Here is a 25425-nt window from a genome sequence, read left to right as displayed (position 1 = left end):
TTTTTTTCTTTCTTCCTTTTTTTTTTTTTTTTTTTTTTTTTTTTTTTTACAGTTAAACCAAGGGGAACCAACCAACCGATTAAAACCACCTGTCCCGGCGGGCCCCCCCACCCACCCCCCCCCAACCCGGGCAGCCCCCCCAAAAAAACAGGGTTGGGGGACAAGCTTTGGTAGAGACGGGCTCACCCTCGCTGGGGACGTCACTGCTGTCCCCGGGGGGGGGGGGGGTCGGGGGGGGGAGAAGGGGAGAAGCCGCATCCTGCCCAACGCTGGGACAAACTGGGACCCCCCCCACACACACCCCCACCCCCCGGCCACCTCCTCCCACCCCAAGACAACAAAATAAATAAATAAATCCCAGCAGAGCGGGAGGGGGGGACATCGGTCCCAAACCGCTGTGTGTCGTTCCCCCCCCCGCCCCGCCATTGGCTTGGAGGAGGGGAAGGGGCAACCGCACCCCCCCCCCCCCCTCCACCCCCCCAGCTCCATAAGGCTCCCACGGGAATAGCAGCTCCCCAAAACCCCCCCTGGGGGCCCCCCACCCGCTGTCCCCAACCGCCCCACGGCTGGATCCTGCCCCCAGCATCTCCTTTGGGGGGGGGCGGGGGGGGGGGAAGGGGGTGTCGTGGGGTGCTGGGGGGACCGGGGGGGACCGGGGCTGGAGCCGGTCCCTAACTGTCCGAGGAGCCCCCGTCGCCCTCCTTCAGCTCCTGGCTGTTCTCCACCTCCTCGGGAATATCCTGCATCCTCAGGAAATCTATGGAAAAACACCCGGTTAATCCTCCCCCCGCCCCCGGCGCGGGAAAAGTGGGTGCCCAGGGCTGGCTCCCGCCCTCCCCCCCCCGGCCCCGTCGCGGGGACCCACCTCGGGGGCTGGCGGGGGGGGAGTGGTGGCTCCCCAAGGCCTCGTCCTCCAGGAGCACATCCAGGGAGTCCTCGCCGTCCCGCAGCCGGTCGGGGTCGCCCCCCCGGTAATCCAGCTCCTCCCGGGGGCAGGGGGCGAAGGCGGGGTGGTGGAAGGAGAGGCTGGCGGGGTGGGGGCTGTGGCTCAGCTGCTGAGAGGGAAGCGAGATGTTGGGGGGGGGGTGGGGGGGGTGGTGGAAATCAGGCCTCAGCCCCCGCGGCCCCCCCCCAGCCCATGGGGGCTGAGGCCAGACGCGCTCGTGTCATGCATGAGCGCGTCCTTCCCACCCCCCGAGGCCCCAGAGCCGGATGAGCTGAGGCCGGACACACTTGTGTCACGCATGAGTGCATCCTTCCCACCCCACCCCCCCAGGCCCCATCACCTCCTGAGGCCCCAAAGCCAGATCAGCTGAGGCTGAACACACTCATGTCATACATGAGTTCATCTTCCCCCTACCTCAGGCCCCAAACCCAGGTGAGCTGAGGCTGGACGGACTCGTTCCACGCATGAGCACATCTTTGACCCCCCCCACCACTGCCTCCCTGCACCCCAAACGCAGGTGGGCTGAGGACAGATGCACTCATGTCATGCATGAGCACATTCTTCATCCCCGGCCTCCCAAGGCCCCCAACCCGGTTGGGCTGAGGCTGGACAGACTCATGCCACGCACGAGCACATCTTCCTCCCCTCCCCAGGCCCCAAACCTAAGTGGGCTGAGGCTGGATGCACTCGTGTCATGCACGAGCACATCCTTCCTTCCCCCGCTCACTGCCTCCCTGCACCCCAAACCCTGCTGGGCCGAGGCCGGATGCACTCATGTCATGCATGAGCACATCTTTGCACCCCCACCATCCCCTCCCAGCACCGCAGACCCAGGTGGGCTGAGGCTGGATGCGCTCATGTCATGCATGAGCACATCTTTTTCCTCCCCAAGCCTCAAACCCTGCTGGGCTGAGGCCGGACTCAAATCATGCCACGTATTAGCACATCTTTTTCCCCTCCCCAGGCCCCAAACCTAAGTGGGCTGAGGCCGGACACAACTCACGCCATGTATTAGTATATCTTCCCCTCCCCTGTCAAGCCTCAAACCCGGCTGGGCTGAGGCCAGCCACAACTCATGCCATGTATTAGCACACCTTCCCCCCCCACCCCTGGCAAGCCACAAACCCAGGTGGGCTGAGGCCAGCCACAACTCATACCATGTATCAGCACATCCTTCTCCCCCCCAAGCCAGAAGCCCAGTTGGGCTGAGGCCGGCCACAACTCATGCCACGTATTAGCACATCTTCCCCCCCGGCAAGCCACAAACCCAGGTAGGCTGAGGCCGGCCACAACTCATGCCACCCCTGAGCCCACCCTCCCCGCTACCTGTGGCGGGGTGAAGCTGAGATAGAGTGCGTCGCCGGCCGGCAGACTCCTCCGCCGCGGGTCGGTCCCCCGGCGTCCCCGTGCGCCGCCCTCCTGCCGCAGGGCCCCCAGCTGCCGCCGGGCCTCCTCCAGCTCCCGCTCCAGCCGGGCCCGCTCCTGCTCGCTGTCCCGCAGCCGCGTCTCCAGCCCCGCCGCCTCCTGCGCCCGCTCCTGGCAGAGCTGCCGGCACCGGCCCAGCTCCTCCTGCAGCAGCCCGTGCTGCCGCTGCAGCAGCGCCAGCTCGCTGGTACCCGGCTTCTCGCCCGCCCGCGCCCCCGCCTCGGCCAGGGCCGGCTGGGACCCCCGGCGGGACAACGGCTTCTCCGGCCCCTCCTGCAGCTGCAGCTCCAGCAGCGTGTCCTGCTGGCTGACCACTGCCTGCGGGGGGGACAGACGGCAGGGTGGGCAGGGGGCGGGCAGAGGGTGGGCAGGGGGATGCGGGCAGGGGGGTGCAGGCAGGGGGATGCAGGCAGGGGGATGGGTGCGGGCAGGGGGACACGGGCAGGGGGACACGGGCAGGGGGACAGATGCGGGCAGGGGGATGGATGTGGGGGGCAGATGTGGGCAGGGGGACACGGGCAGGGGGACAGATGCGGGCAGGGGGATGGATGTGGGGGGCAGATGTGGGCAGGGGGACACAGGCAGGGGATGGATGTGGGCAGGGGGATGGAGGCAGGGGGACGTATGCGGGCAGGGGATGGATGTGGGCAGGGGGATGGAGGCAGGGGGACGGATGCGGGCAGAGGGATGGATGTGGGGGGCAGATGTGGGCAGGGGGACACGGGCAGGGGATGGATGCGGGCAGGGGGATGGAGGCAGGGGGACGGATGCGGGCAGAGGGATGGATGTGGGGGGCAGATGTGGGCAGGGGGACACGGGCAGGGGATGGATGCGGGCAGGGGGATGCAGGCAGGGTGCGGGATGCGGGCAGGGGGATGTAGTCAAGGGGCACAGATACAGGCAGAGAGACGCGGGCAGGGAGATGTAGGCAGGGGATGAATGCAGGCAGGGGATGAATGCAGGCAGGGGGATGGATGCGGGCAGGGGGATGGATGCGGGCAGGGGGATGGATGCCAGCTTGTCCCCCATCCCCCTCCTCCCCGCGGTTCCACCGACCTGGAGCCCGTGCAGGAGGCCGTAGAGGTTCACCAGCCGCTGGTTGATCTCCTGGGGAGCAGAGGGCGGAAGGTGAGCCCCCGTGACGCGGGGTGGGGAAACTGAGGCACGTCGGCACTGCAGGGAGGGAGCCGGCTCTCTCTCCCCCGTCCCGCCCCCCCTTACCTCCTGGGGTACCCGCTGCAGGACCTGGTTGCCGTTCCCGTCCTATGGAGAGAGAACAGTGACACCGCCATGGCCGCGGCACGGGGTGGGGGTGTCCCCCCCCGGGTGTCTCCCTGCACCGTGCTCACCCGCTGCCCGGCATCCGAATCCGCCCTGCAGAACTCTAGGGAGCCATTGAAGCTGCCGACGTCGCCGTCTGTGGGGAGAGGCAGGGGGTGAGCCCCACCGCGGCCCCGGGGGACCCCGAGCTGGGCACAACCCCGTCCCCTGTCCCCCATCTTACTGCTGGCGCCGGGGCTGGGGCAGCTCTCGGCCTCGGCGAGGTTATTCTGGTCCCGGTCGCGTCCGACGCATGTGAAAATCTCCTTGAGGCACTCCACTGCAGGGAAGCGCAGGATGAGGCCCGCGCCACGGCGGGGACCCCAGCCCGGCCCCCTGCCTCAGTTTCCCCAAGCGGAGCATCACCATCCCGGAGCAATCCCGGACCACCCGCACCTTCCCGGATGGCGTCGTGCATCAGCTTCTCCCCGCGGGAGCCCTCGGCGGAGTCGGAGTGGAAGAGGGTGCGGGGGGCCAGGGTGGGCGAGGGCTCCTCGCAGCCGCTGGCCAGGGCCAGCATGTCGGCAAAGAGCCCCACCTTCTCCTCCAGCAGCGCCGAGATCTTCCGGTCGTGTTGCAGGATACGGTCTGCGGGGAGAGGATGAGCGGGGATGGGGGGGGGACGAGCGGGGTTGAGGGACAAGGAGGGACAGGGGGGTGAGCAGGGTTGGGGGGTACGAGCGGGGATTGAGGGGACAAGAAGGGATGGGGGGGACGAGCAGGACAGGGATGAGCAGGGATGGAGAGGATGAGCGGGGATGGGGGGACGAGCAGGGATGGGGGGGACGAGGAGGACAAGGGGAACAAGGAGGGATGGGGGGACAAGAAGGACAGGGATGAGCAGGGATGGGAACTAGCAGAGATGGGGGGGACGAGCAGCGACAGGGGGGACAAGGAGGGATGGGGGGATGAGCAAGGACGGGGGGATTAGCAAGGATTGGGGGGGACGGGCAGGGGTGGAGAGGATAAGCAGGGATGGGGGGGACGAGCAGGGATGGGGGGGATGAGAAGGACAGGGATGAGCAGGGATGGGGGGGAACGAACAAGGATGGAGGGGGATGAGGAAGGATTGGGGGGGATGAGCAGGGATGGGGACTAGCAGAGACAGGGGGGACGAGCAGGGACAGGGGGGACACGGAAGGATGGGGGGGACAAGGAGGGATGGGGGAATGAGCAGGGATAGGGGGGATTAGCAAGGATTGGGGGGGACGAGCAGCGATGGGGGGGACAACGAGGGATGGGGGATGAGCGGGAATGGGAGGGATGAGAAGGGACGGGGGGATAAGCAGGGATGGGGGGGTGAGCAAGGATTGGGGGGGACGGGCAGGGACAGGCAGGGATGCGGGGACAAGCAGGGACGGGGGGGAAGAGCAGGGATGGGGGGGGATGAGCAGGGATGGGGGGGTGAGCAAGGATTGGGGGGCACGAGCAGGGATGGGGACGAGCAGGGTTGGGGGGGACGGGCAGGGATGGGGGGCGATGAGCAGGGAGTGACAAGGACGAGCAGGGTCTGGGGAAGACGAGCAGGGAGGGGGGGGTGACAAGCAGGGAAAGGGGGGGGGACAACAGGGATGGGGAGCCCCCCGGCGGTGGCACCCACCTTTCAGCTTGCGTAAGGACGCTTCGATCTCCGTCTCGATCAGGGGAAAGTCCTGGCGGCTGGGGCAGCTGGAAGGAAGGGACGAGGCGGCGGGGGGGGGTCAGAGCCAGGACACCCCCCTCCGCCCCCCCCCCAACCCTATCACCCCATCACACCGCGGTCGCCCTTCCCACGGGCCGCATCCTGCCAAGGCTCGGGGGACTCAACCCCCTTCCCGCTCCCCATCGCCCACCCTGTGGCCCTGGGGACACCCCCCCTCCCCCAAAAAAATCACCACACACACCCCCCCCACCCCCCTGAAACCCGAGGCTGCCACTCACAGGCTGACCGTCTGCTGGATGACCTTCATCCAGTTGTTGCGGTCGTCGCGGGAGGCGGCGTGGACCTCGTACATCTCCGGCGGCGCCGCGCTGAGCAGGAACATCCCCTTCTCCTGGTTGGCGATATCCCGCACGATGAGGTTTTGCAGGGAGATGACGGCCGGCTTGTCCTGCGGGACAGGGGACAGGGTCAGAACGTCACCCCGGACGCAGTTTTGGGGGGGGGGGGAGGTCGGGGGGTGGCGGCTCACCAGCATGGGGAAGGTGTATTTCTGGTCCTTCTCTTGCAAGAAGATGAGGACGTCGGTCATCAGCAGCACCAGGACATCTGGGAGAGAGCGTGGGGACGTGAAGATGCTGGGGTGGGGGCCGGGCGGTGGCGTGTCCCACCCCGCAGAGCCCCAGGGCCCCCTTAGTCCCAAGGCTGCTGCCAAATTCTGCCAGGAGGGTTGAGGGCCTCCTGGCACCCTGATCCCTGGCATCTCCACCCCCAGGTACCTCCAATCCCTTGGCACCCCCATCTCCTGGCATCCCGATACCCCCATCATCGTCATACCCGGGTACCCTCATCCCCTTGTACCCCCATCCCCTGGCACCCCAGTCCCCCAGCATCCCCAAACGCAAGTACCCTCATCCTCTGGCATCCTCCATCCCTTGGCACTGTTGTCCCTGGCACTGTAGTCCCTGGAAGCCCCAACCTCAGGTACCTCCAATCCCCTGGTACCCCCATCCCACAGCACCTTGGTCTCCCAGTTTCCCTCTGGTAGCCCCATCCCACAGCACCCTGGTCTCCCAGTGTCCCCATCCCCTGGTAGCCCCATCCCACAGCACCCTGGTCTCCCAGTGTCCCCATCCCCTGGTAGCCCCATCCCACAGCACCCTGGTCTCCCAGTGTCCCCATCCCCTGGTAGCCCCATCCCACAGCACCCTGGTCTCCCAGTGTCCCCATCCCCTGGTACCACCATCCCACAGCACCCTGGTCTCCCATCATCCCCATCCCCTGGTCCCCCCATCATCCCCATCCCCTGGTAGCCCCATCCCACAGCACCCTGGTCTCCCAGTTTCCCTCTGGTAGCCCCATCCCACAGCACCCTGGTCTCCCAGTGTCCCCATCCCCTGGTACCTCCGTCATCCCCATCCCCTGGCATCTCCATCCCCCAGCACCCTGGTCCCCACCCCCAGCACCCCAGTGTCCCCCTCCAGCACTCCAGACCCCCACCTTTGAAGCGCCCGGCTGCCGTCTTCCAGAGCATGCAGCCGCTGTGCACCAGCTTACGCCGCAGGAGCTCGTCCTTGCCGAAAACGCCGGCGCGGCTCTCCCAGGGCAGCTGCACCTTGGCCCGGCCGTCCACGCGCCGGTAGACGTCCCACAGCCGCGCGTTCATCTCGCACGTGTGCACCTCCTCGTTGATGGAGGAGATCAGCTCCTTCACCAGCTTCAGCGCTCGCGACAGGTCCGCGGAGTCGCCCTCGTTGTCTGGGATGAAGGGTTGGGGCAGGGGGAAACGCGGTCAGGGCTGGACGAACCCCCCCCCCCCCCCCCCAGCACAGACAGCCCCCCGCATTGCTCGCCCGCCCCAGGCTCGTTACCTTTGGAGTTCTTCAGGATGCGCTCGATGAGCACCGGGTACTTGGTGATCCTCTGCGTCACCAGCAAGATGCACTCGGGCACCCCGTGACGGCGCAGCAGCGGGGACCGTGTCATCCTCTGCCCGGCCCGGAGGGAGGGAAGGAAGCACAGGGCACCCGGTGAGCAATGGCCACCCCGCCCCGGGGCCCATAACCACGTTAAGAGGCATTCGGGAGAGCCGCGTGGGTGGGGAAACCGAGGCACGGAGCTGGCAGAAGGGTCTCGCTGCAGGGCACGAAGCCCGGGAGCCCGCAGGGAGACACCGACCCCCGTCCCGGGGGTTCCCCCCCGGAGCCATGCTGGGGGGTGTGGGCACTCACCCGGATGAACTGCTGGAAGCGCTTGTCACGGGCGAGCAGGTCCTTGTACTCCTTCACGGCTTTGGTGTGCTTGCTGCAGAACTCCGAGTAGGCTTTCCTCATCTGCTCCGCGCTGGCACCCGAAAACTGGCCGGGGGAGGGGGGGGTGGTGGAAACAGGGGACATCAGTGAGGCCACCATACCATCCCCCCACCAGCACCCGCTGGCTCAGGTGGCCCCGCACCATCCCCACCTGGTTGACGAGGATGTCCCCCAGCCGGTTGATGACGAAGTTCTTGTTGCTGTCCTGGGCCAGGGACTCCCTGCGCCGCTCCAGGAGCTGCGCCAGGAACCGCTCGTGGATCTGGCTCAGCTCGTCCACGCAGGGGAAGATCTTCTGCACCGCGGCCGGGTCCATCTGCAGGTCCTCCAGCATGGCCTTGCGGAACATGTTGGCCATGATCTTCAGCGTGCGGACGTGGTGGATCTCCGTCTGGATCAGCTCTGCGGCGGGTGAGAGGGGACAGCCACCGCGGCGGGTCCCAGCCTGCCCTGTGCCGTGGGGACACCACCTCACCCTGTCCCCCCCACCTCCCCGTGTCCCCCACCTCTGCATCCCCGTCCCTGCAGCTCTGACCCATCCCTGTGTCCCCTACCCTGTCCCCGTGTCCCCCATCTCTGCACCCCTGTCCCTGCAGCTCTGACCCATCCCTGTGTCCCCTACCCTGTCCCTGTGAGCCCATCCCTGCATGTCTGACCTGTCCCCATGTCCCCTACTCTGTGTCCATGTCCCCATCTCTTCGTGCTCATCTCTGACCTGTCTCTATGTCCCCTTGTCCTGTCCCTGGGTCTCTCATCTCTGCATCCCCATCCCTGCTTCTCTGACCCATCCCTGTGTCCCCTACCCTGTCCCCGTGTCCCCTACCCTGTCCCCACATCCCCCCCCTGCTCCTGCACCTCTGACCCATCCCTCTGTCCCCCATGCCTGTGTCCCTTACTCTGTCCCCACGTCCCACATCCCTGCGTCCCCTACTCTGTCCCCACGTCCCCCATCTCTTCATCCCTGTTCCTGCATCTCTGACCCATCCCTGTGTCCCCTCCCCTGTCCCTACATCCCCATGTCACCCCAGCACCCCGTCCCCCTGGGTCCCCTCCCCGTCCTGCCGGTCCCAGCCGTCCCCCCGCAGCCGCCCACCATAGATGACGTCCTGGCGCTTCATGACGTCCATCTTGTGCTGCTGCAAGTAGCTGTTGTCCACGGCCAAGCTCCACGAATCCGCCTCGAAGTCCTTCCCGTCCGTCTCGAAGTCGCTCATCAGCTGGTTGAGGATGACGTCGGGGCCTGCGTGGGAGGGCGGTGAGCGCCCTGTGTCCGTCCCCCCCCGGCCACGCCGCGCCCCGTGTCCCCAACCCCACGGAGTCCCCACCTTCGTCGATGAGCGACTCCACGGAGAGCGTGCGGTTCCGCATGTTGAGGGAGTCCGTGGACTGGGACAGGATCCGCCGTATCCCCAGGGGAGACTCATCGTTGAACGTCCTGGGAGGCGAGGGGGACACGACATGATGGTGACACTGTGGGGACACCCCCAGAGCCCCGTTTCCGCTCCCCCCCACCCTTTCCCCCCATCTTACCCCGCGATGTTGGTGGTGGAGACGCTCTTGGAGAGGGAGAGGGAGGGTCGGCCGCGGCGGGGGCCCAGCAGCGTCTGGCGGAAGCTCTCCGAGGGGTAGATGGCCGAGTTGGGGCGCTCCCGGATGGCGGCTGGGGAGGGGGGGGGACACTGGGGAGTCAACACCATGGCCCCCCCCAGCACCCACGGGGGATACCCCTATAGACCATCCCCACACGGGGACGTGTCCCCCAACCCGCCCTGGGGCCAGGGGGGGCACTTGGCCCTGCCCCGACACCTCGGGGGGGTGGGGGTGGGGGGAAGGGCTGTCCTCCCCCATTCTCCCCCCCCGTCCCCCCCCAGCCAGCACATCGCACCCCACTCACTTTTATTGCGCAGCGAGACTGACTGCAGCGCCGAGCTGTTCTTCAGCAGCGCGGCTTTCTGTTGCTGGGGGAGGGAGCGGAGGCGTCACGGCGGGTGTCAGCGTCCCCGTGTCACCCACCTTCCCCCCCTACCCCCTCTCCCCCCCCCCTCAAAAAAAACCCCATCCTGGAGCAGCTGAGACCGGCCAGCTCGTGTCACTTGTTGCAGCCGGGCAGGCACTCACCTTCTGCTTCACCTTGGTGCAGTTGGGCAGCGTGTCCTTGCAGCGGTTGTGGATGGTGACGTTGCAGGCTGGGGGGGGGGGACACAGGGAGAGGTGTCGGCACGGCCACCCCCGGAGACATCAGGGGGGAGCCGCCATCGCCGGAGCGACGGGAGCAGATGCGGGGGGAATCCGGGCGGACGCGGGCCACGCCGGGAGCCGCAGCTGCCGGGGAGCAGCTGAGCCGCCGCGGTGCCGCTGAGACACCCCCCCCACCACCACCACCATCCCCCCCCAACCCCGCAGGATGCGCCCCCCCCTGCCAGCCCGGTGCCACGGCACCGCGGCATCGCCCGCAGCGGGGGAGCCGGGCCGGCGTTTGCCAAGATGCCTCGGAGAAACCATCTCCGTGAGCATCCCCTGCTCCGCGGCGTGAATCCCCGGAGCCGAATCGGGACCAACCGGCCGCTTGCTGCGGGCACGGCAGTGCCCGCCTGGCAACGCCGCCCCGGCAAAAGCCGCCGGCGCCGTTTCGGCTACTCACTGGGGCAGATCAGAGCTTCCTTGGCCGTGATGCTCTTGTTGCAGGCGAAGCACATGGTCATGCCGGAGACGGTGATGGTGGTGAAGAGGTGGCCGTTGGTGTAGCGGGCGTCCTTCTCCTTGCCCTCCTTCATCTTCTCCTTCTCCTTGTTCTGCCCGGAGAGATGCGACGGGCGCCTGAGGGGGCTGCGGCACGGGGGGCGCCCGCCGGCACCCCCCGGCACCCCCCCGGCTTGCTTCGGCACGCGGTTCATGGTTGCGGGGAGCCGGGGGTGACGTGGGACCCCCCGGTCCGCCCCGATGCTGGGGGGGTCCTGCCACCCCGAGGGGGGGAGGACGGGGAGGCGAGCGGCTGGGGAGAAGCCACCCCGATCGCTCCGCTCGCCCGTGCTTCCCATCATCCCATAACCATGACAACCGGGTGGCTGCGGGAGAAATCCCCCCCCGCCCCAGTACACGTCGTGTGTCCCCCACCCGGCACCGCAGCCGCCAGCCCCAATGGGGACGAGATGCGGGGGCCGCGGTGGGGGGGAGGTGACGATGCTCCCCGGCACCCACGGGGGCTGGGGACATCGCCGGAGCATCGCAGCCGGCAGCCCTGCGCCTTCCCACCTCCGCTTTTTATCCAAAGTGGGTATTTTCACCCTTTTTCCCCCAAAATGGGGGTTCGGAAGCCAGCTGCCCCCCATGGAGTGGGGGGGGGGGGGGGTTGGGGGCTGGTTTAGGGACCCCGGTGCCACCCGCAGCTCGCCATGGTTTTCCCCTCCTGGAAAAGGGGAGCAAGCCGGCGTCATCCCGAGCATCCCAAAGGCGGCCGCTCCCTCCTCGGACCCCCCCACTCTGTGCCCCGACCGGCACAGAGCTGCCTTTGTGTATCCCCCCCCCCCCCCCCAACATGGCACCCGGCCGTGCCTGGCACCGGGGCACCCGCCAAACAGACCCTTCTCCGCGCCAGCCCCCCGAAAACGACGGTGCTTTGGGTCCCCGATCCCCTTTCCCGCAGCTCGGCGATGCCAAGGGTGTTGGGGGGGGGGTCCCCAGCTTCCATCCCTGCTCCCGACCCCCCCCCCAGCAGGGTGGGCAAGAGGCCGAGCCCCCCCCCCCCCCCCCCCCACCCGGGAGGAGCCAGGCAGGTGGGGAGGAAGGTGAGGAAGACCACAGGAGCCCACGGGACAGGAGGGGGGCTGAGCAGAGCATCCCCCCACCCTGTGGTCCTCAAGGAGGGGTGACACGGGGGGGGGGGGGGGGGGGGGGGGGCACGACAGGGATCACCCACAGCCGGGGAGAGGGGGGTGGGTCTCGGGCGCTCACCCGCTCTCCGCAGAGGGGTCCCTCCACCTCCCCGTCCGCCGGGAACGGGGCGCAGGAGCAGCAGCACATCCCGGCCCCGCGGCCCCCCCGGCCCCCCCGGCCCCGGCCCCGAGCCCGGTCGGGAGGGAGCGGCGCCCGCCGAGCCTCCGGCCACAACATCTGCCCCGCGATTGTTCCCGGGCCTGGGTTTTTGCTTCGCTTTTTTCTTTGCTTTCCCCCCCCCACCCCCCGCTTTTTTATTTTTTTTCCTGGTTTTGTTTTGGTTTGTTTTGTTTGCTTTTACTTTTTTTTTTTTTGCCCCTCTTTTTTTCTTTCCTTTCTTTTTTCCTTTTCTTTCCTTTTTTTCTTTGCTTCCCTTTTTTGTCTTTTTCCCTTTCCTTTCTTTTTTTTCTGCTTTCCTTTTCTTTTGCCTTTTTTTTCTGCTTTCCTTTTCTTTTGCCTTTTTTTTCTGCTTTCCTTTTCTTTTGCCCTTTTTTCTGCTTTCCTTTTCTTTTGCCTTTTTTCTGCTTTCTTTTTTTTTGCCTTTTTTTTTCTGCTTTCCTTTTCTTTTGCCTTTTTTTTCTGCTCTCCTTTTTTTTTTGCCTTTTTTTTCTGCTCTCCTTTTTTTTTTGCCTTTTTTTTCTGCTATCCTTTTTCTTTTTTTTCGCTTTTCTCCCTCTTTTTTTTTTTCTTCCTTTCCTCCCCTTTTTTCTTTTTCCTCCACTTTTCTTCCCTTTTCCTCCGGTTTTTATTTTATTTTTTTTCCCTTTCCCTCCCCTTTTCTTTCTTTCCTTTTTCCAATTCGGCTTTTTTTTTTTTTTAAAGTATTATTATTTTTTCCTCCCTCTTGTTTTGTCCCGGCCGCGCTCTCCCCCCCGCAGGGACCCGGCGGGGCTCCGGCCGCCCCCCCCCCGCGGCTGCTCCAGCCCGGCCCCGCCGCAGGAAACCGAGCGGCCGCCACACAAAGGCGGGAGGCGACTCCCCTTCCTGCCGCCGCCGTCCCCCCCCCCGCCCCGCCACCGGCTCCCACCACCCGCCCGGACCCCCAAACCCTTCCTGGGGCCCCCCCACCCGGCCCCCCACCCCGCAGAACGCCGGGATCCCCCCAGTCAGGATCCCCCCCACCCTGCAGCACACTTGCGCCCCCCCCCCCACATAAAGACCCCCACACCCTGCCTGGCTCCCCCCCACCCTCGGAACTCCCCCCTCTCCACAGCAAGCTTGGGTCCCCCCCACCCCACAAAGGCCACACTTTGGGGGGGGGGGGGGGGCACAAACGGTGCCACTGGGTGACGGTGCACCCCACCAGGCTTCAGCATCGCCCCTGGAAGTATTTTGGGGGGGGGGGGGGACAGACACACGACACACATGACACGCAGCACCTTGCCGGTCTATAGAAGGGAGAGTGCGTGGCGGTAGGAAGGGGGGGTCTTGGGGGGGGGGGCTGGGGGGGATTTGGGGGCCCAGAGGCCCGAGGGGCTCCGGCTGCCCACCGGGGACGGGAGCGGGGGGGCGCATTTTGGACCGGGACCCTCCAACGGCCCACCCCGAAATCCAGCCTAGCGAGGGACAAAAGGCCCCCCCGCCATGCCGGATCGTGGGGCGGGGGGGCACAGAGGGTCTCTGTGCCAGTGGGACACTGAGGACACAGCCTGGCACAGCAAGGGGTGACCGGGGCTGGGGGGGGGAGACACAGTGACCCCCACCCAGCCCCGGACACCTGGGTCCGACAGTGGGTTTGGGGGTGTCGGGCTGCACCCCACAGCCGGGGGGGGGGACATCGGAGGTGGCATCCGAGCCACCGCGTGGTTGTAAATACCCTGGGGGCGGGGGGGGGGAAGAACCAGCAGCCGTAACCCCCCAAAAAACACTCGCTGTGGCTGGGAGCCCCCAAACCCCAGCGTGAACCCCAATACACGCCCCCCCCCTTCTTCCCCCCCCCTCCACCAGCATCACCCCAAAACCCACCGAAACCCCCGGCACAAAACCAGCCGTTGACCCAAATCCCCGGCATGGGCACCCCGGCTGCTGCGGGAGGGGGGTTCAGAGGGTCCCGTGTCCCCCCCCCCTCCCCGGTGCTGGTGGGGAGCAGAAAGTTTCTCCGCTTTAAGCAAAAATTGAGGGGGGGGGGGGGTTGGTATATTTTTTTTTTCCCCGGGTGGGTGTATTTCTGCTGGCACCGCCAAGCCCAAGATAGCCCAGTTCTGTTCCTGCGCGACAACGCGCCCCCGCCAACCTCCGCACCCAAAAAACTCCCCCCAGACCCGCGGGGGGGGGGGGGGGGGGGGGGGGGGGGGGGGGAACGGAACGACACACAGAACGACGACACGATGACGATGACAACCCCGACCGCCACCGTGAGAGGTGTGTATCCTCCCCCCGCCCCAAATTAAAGCCACCTGCAGCATCACCGCCTCCGCGTTGGGTTGCGAAGAGATGGGGTGGAGGGTGAAGCTCCCCCCCCGCCCCCCCACCCAAAAAAAAAAAAAAAAAGCAAAGGTCCCGACCTGGGTGATGGGAGTCGAGACCCGAAATGGCGTCACGGAGCGGTGTCGGTGTGTGTCCCCCCCCCCCTCATTAGGGACGGTCGTGTCGTGTGTGTCCCCCCCCCGTCCGTCCCCCCCCCCCAGCTTGCCACCCCGGCGCGGAACAAAGCGCCGGCCTCACCGGCGTTGGCAACAAAAGATGCCGCCGAAACCGCGCGGGGATGATGCCCGGCCGCTCCTTCCCCCCCCCCCCCCCAAAAAAAAAAAGAGGGGGTGCCCTCCCCGCCCCCCACCAGTGCACGAAAGCCCCGTTCTACCCCTAAACTTGCCCCCTCTGGGGGGTTTCAAGCCACCGGAGGAGCGAGGCTGTGGGTTTTGGGGGGGGCGGGGGGGTGTGCAGTGTGAGAGCAACGGGGACCCCCCCCGCCGCCGTTTTGGGGGGCTCCAGGGAAGGCAGTGCGGTGGGGGGGGGAGGGGGAGACGGCCTGCGGGGAGTCCCGTCCCCCCCGTCCGAAAGCAGGTCCCACCCCGAGAGATGGGGTCCCCAGGGGGTGTAATGCCGTGGTGGGACAGCGGGGGGGTGGGGGGGTCCCCACACTTCCCATCTGCCACCAGCACATCCCCAGCCCGGGGCGGGGGGGGGGTCTCTTGGCTGTGTTGTCGTGTCCCGTCCCCCCCCCCCCCCCGCCCGCTGCCTTTGATGGGGAGCCCCCCCCATTTCTAAAGAGGTGACAGCTGGGCACGGTGGCTGCTCTCCAAGCGCCTGGGAGCCGTCCCCTCCCCGGGGGGGGGACACACACACACAGACACACACACAAGGCCAGACCCCCCCGGCCCAGGGCACAGCCCTGGGTGGGGCAAAACGGGCTTTGATGAAACTTTCTTTAAACAAAAACCACCATTTCCCCCCCCCCCCCCCCCCCCGCACCGGACGGCGCAGGAACCAACAACCACTTCCCCCGCCCCCCCCACCCCCGCCACAACCACCATTCCGCCCCCCCCCCCCCAAAAAAAACCCCAAAGCTCAGGGCCGAACACCCCCAAAACCTCCAGCCGCTCCCCAGCCGGCTCAGCCCCGACAAACTCGGTGCATGCACGGCCGGCTCCGCGCCACGGGAGGTGCCGCCCTTGGGATTCCCCCCCCCAAAAAAAAAATCCCCCGTTCGGGGTAAACTGAGGCGGGGGGGGGGGGAAGCGTTGCACGCCCGTTTCGCACGCCCACCCGCAGCAGCCGGAGCACAAAGCCCTGCCAAGCGCAGGCAGAGCCCGGCACCAGCTGGGCCCCCCCCGCCCCTTTTCACCCCCCCCCCCCCCCCCCGCCTTTACCCATCGTTTCGCCACGCCGACGATTGCCACATGCTCCGGGCACCACGACGGCGCCCCCCCCCCCCCAACTCCACCCCCTCTCTCCTCACACCCTCGCCAAGTCCCGGGCGATGGGGAATCGCTCCCACGGGACCGCAGCACCCCGGCTCTCCGTGCCTCAGTTTCCCCATCGCCCACCCGACGGCGGGGCTTTGTCTCTACCAGGCCGCGGACAATAAAAGCGGGGTGCGGGGATCTCACCCCTATGGGTGTGTGGGGGGGGGGGGATGTCCCACACCCCCGTGACAAGAGGAGAAGGCGACTTCCTCACCCGCCGTGCCGGAGCTGGAGGGTTTCCACGCCACCGAAAGGCCTCGGCGGAAACAAGGGCGGCTGAGACGGGGCTGCCGAGCGATGGAGGAAGTTGGGCCGTCGCTTTCGCTCAAGAAGTTTGCCAGCGGGATGTTCGGCGGGTCACGGTGGTCCCCGGGGCCAGCCAGGCGAGGCCGAAGGCACGGTGCAGGCAGGGGGGGGCGGCGCAGGCAGCGGCGCAGGCAGGAGGGGACGGTGCAGGCAGGAGGGTTATTGTCTTCCCAGGAGACCCCGCTGCACAATGGGGAGCGCCGAGGCTTGCGGAGGATCCTCGCACACACACACACACACACAACCCCCCCCCCGCCTCTTTTTGCTAGGGACCCCCCCCCACAAAGTGCATAAACACCACCCCCCCCCTTCCTCTAAGCGCCGCTCTGAGCATCCCCCCCCATCCCCACGACCACCCCCCACCCCCCCCCACTCAACCTGGCAGGACCCCCAAAACTGCCCCCACCCCGGCTGGGTGGGGAAGGGTAGACACCACCCACACCCCACCCCACCCCCCCCCCAGGTTGAGGAGGGGACAATCCCCCAAATTGGGGGGGTGGGGGGCACCAACCTAAGCGGGGATACCTCCCCCCCCCCACCACCACCACCACCCCGCGCGGGATGGGAGTGACCCCCCCAGCGGGAGCAAAGGAGTGAAAGCAAACCCCCGCCCCCAAGGGGAAGGGGCCGGGGGGGTCCCCCCGCCGCAGGGGGGGGGGGAACGACACGCGACACCGGGGACCCACCTTGGCACGATCGCTCCTGGCCCGGGCCAGCGACTCGATGCGGGACATAATCCTCGGAGCCGCCCGGCTCCTGCCCGTTCCTGCCCGCCCCCGCCGGGCCCCGCCCCCCCCCCTTCCACCCACCCACCCACACCCCCCCCCCCCCGCCGGGGGCGGGTCGCGCTGCCGCCCCCCGCCTCGTGCTGCCCGCGGGTCTTTGTTCCAGACGGGACCGGCAGCGCCCGGGATCGGGCCCCCCCCCCCACCCCCGGTGGCGACCCGGCAGCCGGGGACCGGTCACCCCAGCATCCCCCCCCCCCAACTCCGGGCCACACCGCCGCACCCCCCCGGATCGGGCTCCCAACGCTCTCCTGCCTCAGTTTCCCCTCCTCACACCTTCGGGGACTGCAACCCGTCCCCCCCCCTCCTCCAGGTGACACCGACCCCTCACAACCGCCGGAATTCCAAAAAGAGGGAAAAATCCCACGGGATTTCGGTCCCCCGGCGCCGCAGGACTCCCCAACCCCCCCCCCACGCACACCCTCCAGACCCCCCTGTTACCCCCAAAGCGCAGTTTGGGGGTGACGCAGGAATCCCGGCCCCGCGTCGGGGACACTTTTCCTCCATTTTGCGGCATTTACATCCCAAGCGGAGCAAATCGATGCCGGCCCCGGCCCCCGGGGAGCTGCTCGGGGGCTGCCGACGCTTCCCATCGGCTTTTGGGAGGGTGGGACAGGAAAAACCACTTTCCCATCCCAATCCCCGGTGACGGAAAGGCGATATTTTGGAAAAATTTTGCTCTTTCCCCCCACTTAAAATGCCAGCTTCGGCGAGGACCCCGGCACCAGGAGCTGGGTAACCTCAACCCAGTTGAACATTAACTCGCCAGCGGGGAAAAGCTGGGAGAAGCTGGGATTTATCGGATTTATCCCGCTCGCTGCCAGAGATAACGCTACCGAGGTTGCCAGGAGGCACCGGGACGGCTCCAGATCCCGGCAGAACCCGGAGCTGCGGCCCAGGGGAGGCTTTTTGGGGACCTGGTCCCCAAGTGTCACCCGGCCGAGCCCTGGGGCAAAGGCACCCCCCCCCACCCCCCCGCCAGCTGCGGGGTCACAGGGGTGCAACAGTCTCCTTAAGCAAATAAATGTCCTTTTTCTCCCCGTTTCCGAGCCCGGCGGCACTCGACGCTTGCCAAGGGGATGGGGACAAAGCCGCGTGGGCAGCCAGGAGCGACGCCGGCGGCTCTCGTTAATGAGTAACGACCAAAAACCACCGCCGGTGCCGGCAGCTGCCACCCGCTCTCCACCGGCTGCCTCGATTTCCCAGCAGAAATCCTTGCCAGCGGCCAAGGAAACAACGGCGCGGCCCAATCCCACCCGGCAAATCCTGCGGGAAATGGATGGGATGCGCCCACACAGGGCGGGGATGTGCCCCCGAAGGCCGGGATGCACCCCCGAAGGCCGGGATGCTCCCACGCACCGTTCTCCCAAGGAAGAGGAAAAGTCGGGAGCCGTCGGGAAAGCACATCCCGGGTCGCCGGAGCGGTTCCTCGGCAGCCGTTAGCCAGCGTGGGCTCCTTCCCCGCTGCCACAGCCGGGTTTTAATTAAATGGTGGTGCCGAAAGCAGAACCGAGCAACCCGGGGTGTGTGTGTGTTGGGGGGGGGGGACACGACATGGCCACGCTCCTCCTGGCGTGGCCTCCGGGGCCTAATTCCCAATTTCTCGTTTCCTCCCCCGGTACAAACCCCAACGGCGCAGTTGGCTCCTGCTCCCCCCTCCCCGGCCGTCACCCCAAAACAGCCCCAAAACCGAGGGAAGGAAACCCCAAACGGGCGCCCGGGGCAGGATGTGGCTGGCGGGGGGGGCTCCAGTGGTGGCCGGCGGGGGGGGGTCCGGTGCCTCTCCCCGCGTGGCAGGGCAGGATCCGGGCATGGAAAGCCCCGAGAGCATCACGTGGGGGAAGAGGGCGAAGGGGGAAGCGGCGACGGCTCAGCCATAAAAAGTCAGGACGGGAGAACATGGGGGTGCTTTGGGTGGGTGGAGGGGGGGGCCGACACCTCACAGCCCCGGGGGGAAACCGTGGGGTCCCCCCGAGGAGGACGGAGTCACCCCAGCACCCAACCCCTCGCCGACGGGCATCGCCGCGGGATTGCAGCCGCCCCACGGCGTCGCGGGGGGTGGATCCTGGGTGTGTCCCCCCCCCCCCAGGAAGTGTTTGGGGGGGGGGGGGAGGATGGGGAGAGCTGGGGGGCTCACCGTGCCCCGCAACCCCCCCAGCATCACCCGGGGCAGGAACCCACCCGGCGGCGGCGGCAGGCGAGACCCGTGGCGGCAGCGACACCCCGACCCGACGGCGGTGGGTGCTGGGGCAGCGCTGACCCCCCCCGAGACCCCCATGGGTGTCGTGTCATCCCGTCCCCTGTCCCCCCCCCGCCGTTGCCGAGACTCACCCGGGGCGCAGGGCGGCCGTACATGGCGGGGGCTCCCCGGGGAAGGGCCGCGCCGAGGCGGCGGCGGCGAGCGGGGCCGGGGTTATTATTATGATTTCTTCCTGAAATAGCACAGTCCCTCCCCCCCGCGGCCTCCCCGCGCCCCACCGCCAGCGCCAGGCCCTCCCCAGCCCCACACCAGCTTGTGGCCTGGCCCCCCCCCCCACCCCCCAGCCACCAAACTCCACGAAGCGGCAGCGGGTGCTCTCTGCTGCCTGCCGACTTCGGGGGGTCCCCTCCGTCGGGGTCCCCCTCTATTGAGGTCGCCCCCCCAACCAATGACCCCCCAGCCAGCCCCACTGCGGTGCCCCAGCACCCCGGGGGGGCTCCTGTACCCCACCCCGCCCCCCACCACAGCCTGTACTTGGGACCCCCCCCCCCAAGCTACCAGCACCCGCATGACCCAGAATCTGTGTCCCCCCCCGCCCCCCCACCATGGCCGGTGCCATCCTGGTGCCACCGGCACCACAGTGTTGGGGGGGGGGCTCTGCCGTTCAGTGACGCCGGGGTGGGCACCCCGCTCCCCCCGCACCCCCCACCCGCACCCCATTCCCTGCTGCGATCGCCCCGTCCCGCTGCCTCCGCCAGGATGGACCCCTTTTTCCCCATCCACCCGCCGGGGGGGGGGGGGGGGCCGGATCCGGAGCACCCCCAGCGCTCCCAGCACCTCCAGGACCTTTCTCCCTCCCCAGAGATTTTTTATAGGACAAACTTTTTGCTGAGCCGAGACTTGGCGAGAGCCCGGCCCGAGGGACACCCCCCTCCACGCACACCCACACACACAACCCACACCCCCCCCACCCCCCAACTTTCCTCCCGCTAAATCAAAATAATAACAATAAATAATAACAAATCCCGGATTTAAAACTCTTTTCATCCCGCTTCGGCGCCCAGAGGGGTGGGATGAGGACGGAGCCGTCCCGATGGCGGGGTCCGGGCCCTGCCGGGGTGGATTTTGGCCGGCAGTGCTGGGGGGGGGGAGCCATGGCCCCCGTGATGATGTTAACAGCTGGCCGCTAATCCGGCAGGGAGGAGGCAGGATGAGATCAGGGGCTGGGGAGGGAGGGTGGCGGGGGGGGGGGGGGGGGGGATTAATGGCTTCACATGGCGGCAAATCACAACCCCGGGGCAGGGGGGGGGAGACGACGAGGTGGGCTTTGCCCCCCAAAAGTGGGTGGCAGGGGGTGGGCGGCTTCCGCGGCCCCCCACGTCGCCACGTGCATTGCGGTGCCTCAGTTTCCCCCCGGCCCCATGGGAGGGGGCAGTGGTGGAGGGGAGGACACACACACACACACCCCCCCACCCCCCCGCCGTGTCCCCTCGCTGCCCCACGGCCACCCGGAGTCAACCGAAGCCCCCCCCCTCCGGCACCCTACGAGCAGCCATCGCGGTCTTATAAAAGATGGGGAAACTGAGGCACGGAAGGGGGGGTGGGGGGGGGCTCAGCAGGGTCCTGCTGCCCTCCAAGCTGGGAAGGAGCCGGAGGAAAACATCCCGGCGGCAGGAATGGCGCTGGGGAGGCCGGAGGGGCCCGGGGTGGGGGGGGGGGGTGGGGGGGGGGTGCGGTGAGCTCAGCGCGCAAACAAGCGCCTGCCGCCAGGAAAAGCCTCATTTCCTCGCTCGCCTTCCCCTGGCGCATTCAGGGTGGTTTTCCCCCCCCAACACCCCCCCGCCCCAACCCGCCTTTTTTGACAACACCGCCCCCCCCCCCACCCCCCCCAGCGTGAAACCCGGCGAGGGCCGGTGCCAGGCGGGAGAGGGGAAACTGAGGCACGGCCTCCCCGAAGGGCCCAACATCAAACGAACGTGAATCCTCCCCAAATCCCATCGCCGGCGTTTGTTTTTTTTTTTTTTTTTTTTTTGGGGGGGTGGGGGGGGGAAGAGCGAATGCTTCCTTACCTTCGTCTTCCCCGTCATCCTCTTGATGAAGCTGAGGGTCCGGCCCAGGGGGGTCTCTTCCCAGCTCTGGCTCCCCGCCTCCCCCGCCAGCTGCCCGCAGCTCCCGGCGCCGAAGCTGGAGGAGATGGAGGATGGACAATCCCCCTCTGTCCTTGGCCTCCGCGGGGCCGGGAAACAGGGAGGAGCGAGCCCAGCGCCTCGGCCCCCCGGCTTCTGCGGGGTGGCTGCTCCGCTCCCAGCTGGGGCCAGTACAGAGCCCCTTCTGTTTGCCCCCCGCCCCCCACCCAGGCTGGTGGCTACCTCCGTCCCCTCCTCAGTGACCCCCCCACCCAACGTCACCCGGTCCATCATTTGGGGAGCGGGGCAGGGGGAGCCGTTTGCAGGGGTGCAGCCCCCAGGTTTTGGGGTGCTACGGGCACGGAGCCCCCCCCCCCACACACCTCTTTTCTGGGTGGTCCCGCTCAGGGCTGGCCCGGGTTCACTGGGGGACACCCTCGTTGGGGACAAGCCACCCTCGGTGGGGGACAAGCCCTGCACCCAACCCATCCCTGGGGACACGGCGGGAGGGGACGGGGGACACAGACGGCTGCGGGGCGCAAGGGCCAGGCAGCACCAATCCTTTTTAGGGAGGTGGTTGGGGGCCAGCCTGACCCCCTCCGTGTCCCCATCGTCCCTTGTCCTCGCTCGTCCCCCCGCGGGGCTCCCGGCCAGCCCCCGGCGCGATGACGCCCGGGAACAACCACCCTAATGAAGATGGGAATGGGCTGTGACAGGCGCTGGGGACACAGGCGGCCCCGTGCCACCGGCACAATGCCCTGCCTGGAGGGAGGAGGTGGGAGGGGGGGGGCCCTGGCATCCCGGGGACAGGGAAGGGGACACCGTCCCCTCCAGCCTGCTGGTCCCGGGGGGGTTTGTTCCTGCTGCCCCCAACACTGGGAGTGAGTGAAGTGTGTCGGGTCTCAGCCTGACCCCGTCGCACAAACCGTCCCGTCCCCTCCCTGCAGCCACAAGCGAAAAAAGAAAAAAAACAACCAAAAAAAACCAAAACCAAAAACACCCCAACCCTATTTGGGCCAATATTTAATCTCTAAATCTCCCCTGGGGGCTCTGTGGTCCCTGTGGTCCCCGTGTCCGTCCCCCCCCCACCCCCCATCCCCGACTCACCCATTGACCAGGCTCTGCTGGGAGGCGAAGGGGGAAAATTCTGCAACGGCAAAAGAAACGTGAATTAAAAGAGGGGGCGAGAGGAGGCGGCTTTTTTTCGGCTGCTGAAGCATCTGGTCCCGGGCTGCCGCGGGGCTGCACGGGGCGGGGGGATGACGAGAAATAATTAACTTCGGCGGCAGCGCCATCGATTTTGGGTCGTTATTAGGGAGGTTGGAGCAGGGATGGGGATGCAGCGCCGGGGGGTGGGATGTGGGGGTCATCACCCCGGTCCTGCCCTGGCGGGGGGGGGGTGTGGGGGGGTGGGGAACGATGCGATGTGGGTGCCACCACTCACCGTCTGGGTCGGCGAAGCTGTCGATGAAGCTGAGCGACGCCGATTTGGAGAGGCCGCGGCTGCCAGCGCTCTGCCTGGCCCGGAATGCCGGCAGCCTCCGAGCATCCTCCTGCCAGCAGTGACGGGGTTGGCACCTGGGTCACCGGCTCCTGTCCCTGTCACCCTCTACCCACCCTTTGGCAGGGCACGGCGGGTGGCGCGGGGCAGCTGCCGGTCCTCAGGATGGTCCCCAGGCTTGTGGCCCATCTATTTTCCCCTCCCTGACCTTGATCCCCGAAGCGAAGCTGCTCCCAGAGGATAACACAGCTTGGGGAGGAGCATCCCGGTCCCAGGATGATGCCAAAGTCACCCAGGATGGGGCTTTCCTGGGCACCCGTCATGGTCCCCCCTCCCAGGGTCCCCAACCCTCACTCAGTCCCAGGATGATGGCAAAGCCACCCAGGATGGGGCTCCCCTGGGGACCCGTCATAATTCCCTCTCCTGGGGTCCCCCACCCTTACCCGGTCCCGGGATGATGGCAAAGCCACCGAGGATGGGGCTGTCCTGGGGACCTGTCATGGTACCCCCTCCCAGGGTCCCCCACTCTCACCCAATGCCAGGATGATGGCAAAGGGACCCAGGACGGGGCTTGCCTGGGGACCCATCATGGTCCCCCCTCCTGGGGTCTCCAACCCTCACCCAGTCCCAGGGTGATGGCAAAGCCACCCAGGATGGGGCTTCTCTGGGGGCCCATCATGGTCCCCCCTGCTGGGGTCCCCCACCCTCACCCAACGCCAGGATGACGGCAAAGCCACCCAGGATGATGGCAAAGGGACCCAGGATGGGGCTTCCCTGGGGACCCACCATGGTCCCCTCTCCCAGGGTCCCCCACCCTCCCCCAGTCCCAGGGTGATGGCAGGGACACCCAGGATGGGGCTGTCCTGGGGACCCGTCATGATTCCCTCCCTCCCTCCCTCCCGGGGTCCCCCACCCTCCCCCAAGCTCGTCCCCTGAATCCATCCCCTGGTGCTGGGTGACCGGACACCCTGGGGCGGCAGGAGGAGGAGGAGGAGGAGGAGGAGGAGGAGGGGGCTCCTACCTGCACCCGCTGCACGTCGGCCTCATCCTCCTCGTCCTGGGAGAGCAGGGACTCCAGGTCGTCGTTGCTGTGGACGAGGGGGGCTCGCCGGGGGTCCTGCCGGTGCCGCCCCAGCCCGTCCAGCTGCTCCACGCTGGAATCGAGCTCGTCGGTGCTCAGCCCTTTGAGACTCACGCTGCCGTGGGGAGAGGGGGACCCCGAGCTGGGTGGGGGGGACACACACCCCCCACCAAACCGGGACCCCCATCCCCATGGGGGGAGCCTTGGGGCATCCCCACCGGCTCAGGGCAAGGGCTGCTCATCCCTGGGGTGCACCCGGGGATGCTGCACGGAGGACCCCGACCCCCGGATTGGGGGGCTCGGGAGCAGCGGTGTGAGGGCAGGGAAGGGGGGGCCGGCTGCAGGGATGGGGACACGGGACCAGTCACCGCTACCTGAGCTGGTCGTAGCCAGGGACCCCACGCAGCTCCTTGCCCGGCTCCCAGCTGTGCCGACGGAAAGGGTCCCGGGAGCGGATGGAGGTCCGGAGGGCACAGGCTCGCCGTAAGGGCACCCCCCAAAAGCGGTCTTCGTCCTCATCTTCCTCCTCCCAGCCGGCCTCGGCGCCGGGGCTGGCCGCGGTGACGGGCTCCAGGGCCGACATGCAGCGACGTTTCTGGCCGGGGACCCCGCCGAGGGCACCTTCGCAGGGACCCAGGAAGATGTCGGGACCCTCCATGCCGGACCCTGCGGGAGGGAAGAGCGGAGGCGTCGGGGACGGCCTTGGCACCGGGCATGAAACGAGTTGGGGGGGTCTCAGCTGAGCTCTGCAGGACCCCCCCCAGCTCCCCCAGACTGTTTTTACGGCCTCTCTCAGAGCTTTAAACCTCCGGTAAAGCTTATGACGGCCATAAAGAGGAGCTGCCCTTCCCGGCTGTGTCCCCCCCACCTCCAGCGCTGACCTCGCCGGGGGCCCCCCGACCCTGCAGCGCTGGCGCCGCGATGGAGAGGGTTCCCGTCCCCCGGCCCCCAGCCCTGCACAAACACGGCCGGGGGGCCGCGGCTGGCGGGGACGCACAGAAACACCCGCTCGGGCCCGAGGTTACTCATTAAGCGCCCAGGAATTTGGCTGGGACGAGAGCGGCTCCTCGCCGGTTTGCGGTGGTGTCGGTGCCGGGGGTGTGGGGTGTGTGTGTGTGTGTGTGTGTTGGGGGGGGGGGGTCGGCGCTGAGCGGTGCTGGGGTCCCATCTCCCCCAACCACCTCCCCAGGGTGACCCCGCAAAGATGCGGCCCATCCTCTAAGAGCACAAAACCCCCCAAATTTCCACCTCCCAGGGGTGATACGTCCCTCCCCCCCACACACCCCCCCCCCACCCACCCCCCCCGCCCCGGAGCAACTGGCCCCCGGGCAGAGGATGCTCAGGGTGCTTTGCAGTCGTCTGGGGACCTGGATTTCGTCTGGTGGCATCTGGCCCCTGGATGTCCCGGGCAGGATGGGACCCGGGGAGGTTTTAGCTTGGCCATACATCCACCGCCCCCCCATAAAAAAAGGCCACACCAGGCTGGGGAAGCCCCCGAGCACCCCGACACCACCACCCCCCGCAGCATCCCGACACCCCAAGACACGTGGGCTGCCCCCACCGAGCCACCACAAAAGCCCTTACAGAAGTGCAACCCTGGGGTGCAGCTTTTAGCCGACCCCCCCTCCCCCCCCACCAAACCCACCTCTGGGGCCATGTTACACACACACACACACCCCCACACACACACACCCCCACCATTAAGCAAAACCCCCCTTCTCCTGCCGCCATCAGCGGGACGGAGCCAGGGCTGCAACCCCCAGCTGAGCGCCCCGACCCCCGGCGCCCCCAGCCCCATCGCTCCATCCGCGCTGCCCACAATCCCCAAATCCCCCCCCCCCCAAAAGTGGCCTTGCCGGTGCCCAAGGCGTCCCCCAGGGCTGGCACGTCCTTCCCTGGCGCTGCCTGGCCCCGACTCACCCCACTGCGCCCGGGCCCCGGGGGGC

The 25425-nt window shown here is 67.5% G+C and overlaps 1 protein-coding gene across 7 annotated transcripts; it reads right to left on the bottom strand.

Moving 5' to 3' along the window:
• Positions 1-37: 37 nt before the first annotated feature.
• On the bottom strand, positions 38-24137 carry ARHGEF2 (Rho/Rac guanine nucleotide exchange factor 2). 7 transcript variants are annotated; one of them, XM_074566555.1, is made up of 26 exons: positions 23854-24137; positions 23420-23594; positions 22342-22450; positions 22005-22044; positions 20841-20955; positions 10284-10434; positions 9761-9828; positions 9537-9600; positions 9173-9302; positions 8968-9077; positions 8736-8882; positions 7794-8044; positions 7562-7687; positions 7202-7319; positions 6831-7088; positions 5863-5939; positions 5612-5781; positions 5292-5359; positions 4088-4279; positions 3876-3971; positions 3721-3788; positions 3593-3634; positions 3428-3478; positions 2273-2689; positions 866-1055; positions 38-757 (listed from the first exon to the last, which is right to left on the bottom strand). In XM_074566555.1, the coding sequence occupies exons 1-26, from the start codon at positions 24135-24137 to the stop codon at positions 672-674; spliced, it is 3603 nt and encodes a 1200-aa protein (XP_074422656.1). In that variant the 3' UTR covers positions 38-671. The 7 variants fall into 7 exon arrangements, with proteins under 7 accessions (XP_074422656.1, XP_074422657.1, XP_074422660.1 ...); XM_074566556.1 differs by having other exon boundaries at positions 866-1052; positions 23854-24125; XM_074566559.1 differs by lacking the exons at positions 20841-20955; positions 22005-22044; positions 22342-22450; positions 23420-23594; positions 23854-24137 and adding an exon at positions 18903-19025.
• Positions 24138-25425: the final 1288 nt, after the last annotated feature.

Source organism: Larus michahellis, chromosome 24 (assembly GCF_964199755.1).
Source record: "Larus michahellis chromosome 24, bLarMic1.1, whole genome shotgun sequence".
Lineage (NCBI taxonomy): Eukaryota > Metazoa > Chordata > Aves > Charadriiformes > Laridae > Larus > Larus michahellis.
Note: the sequence above shows the minus strand (reverse complement) of the source record. Positions and strands in the feature narration are given on the sequence as shown.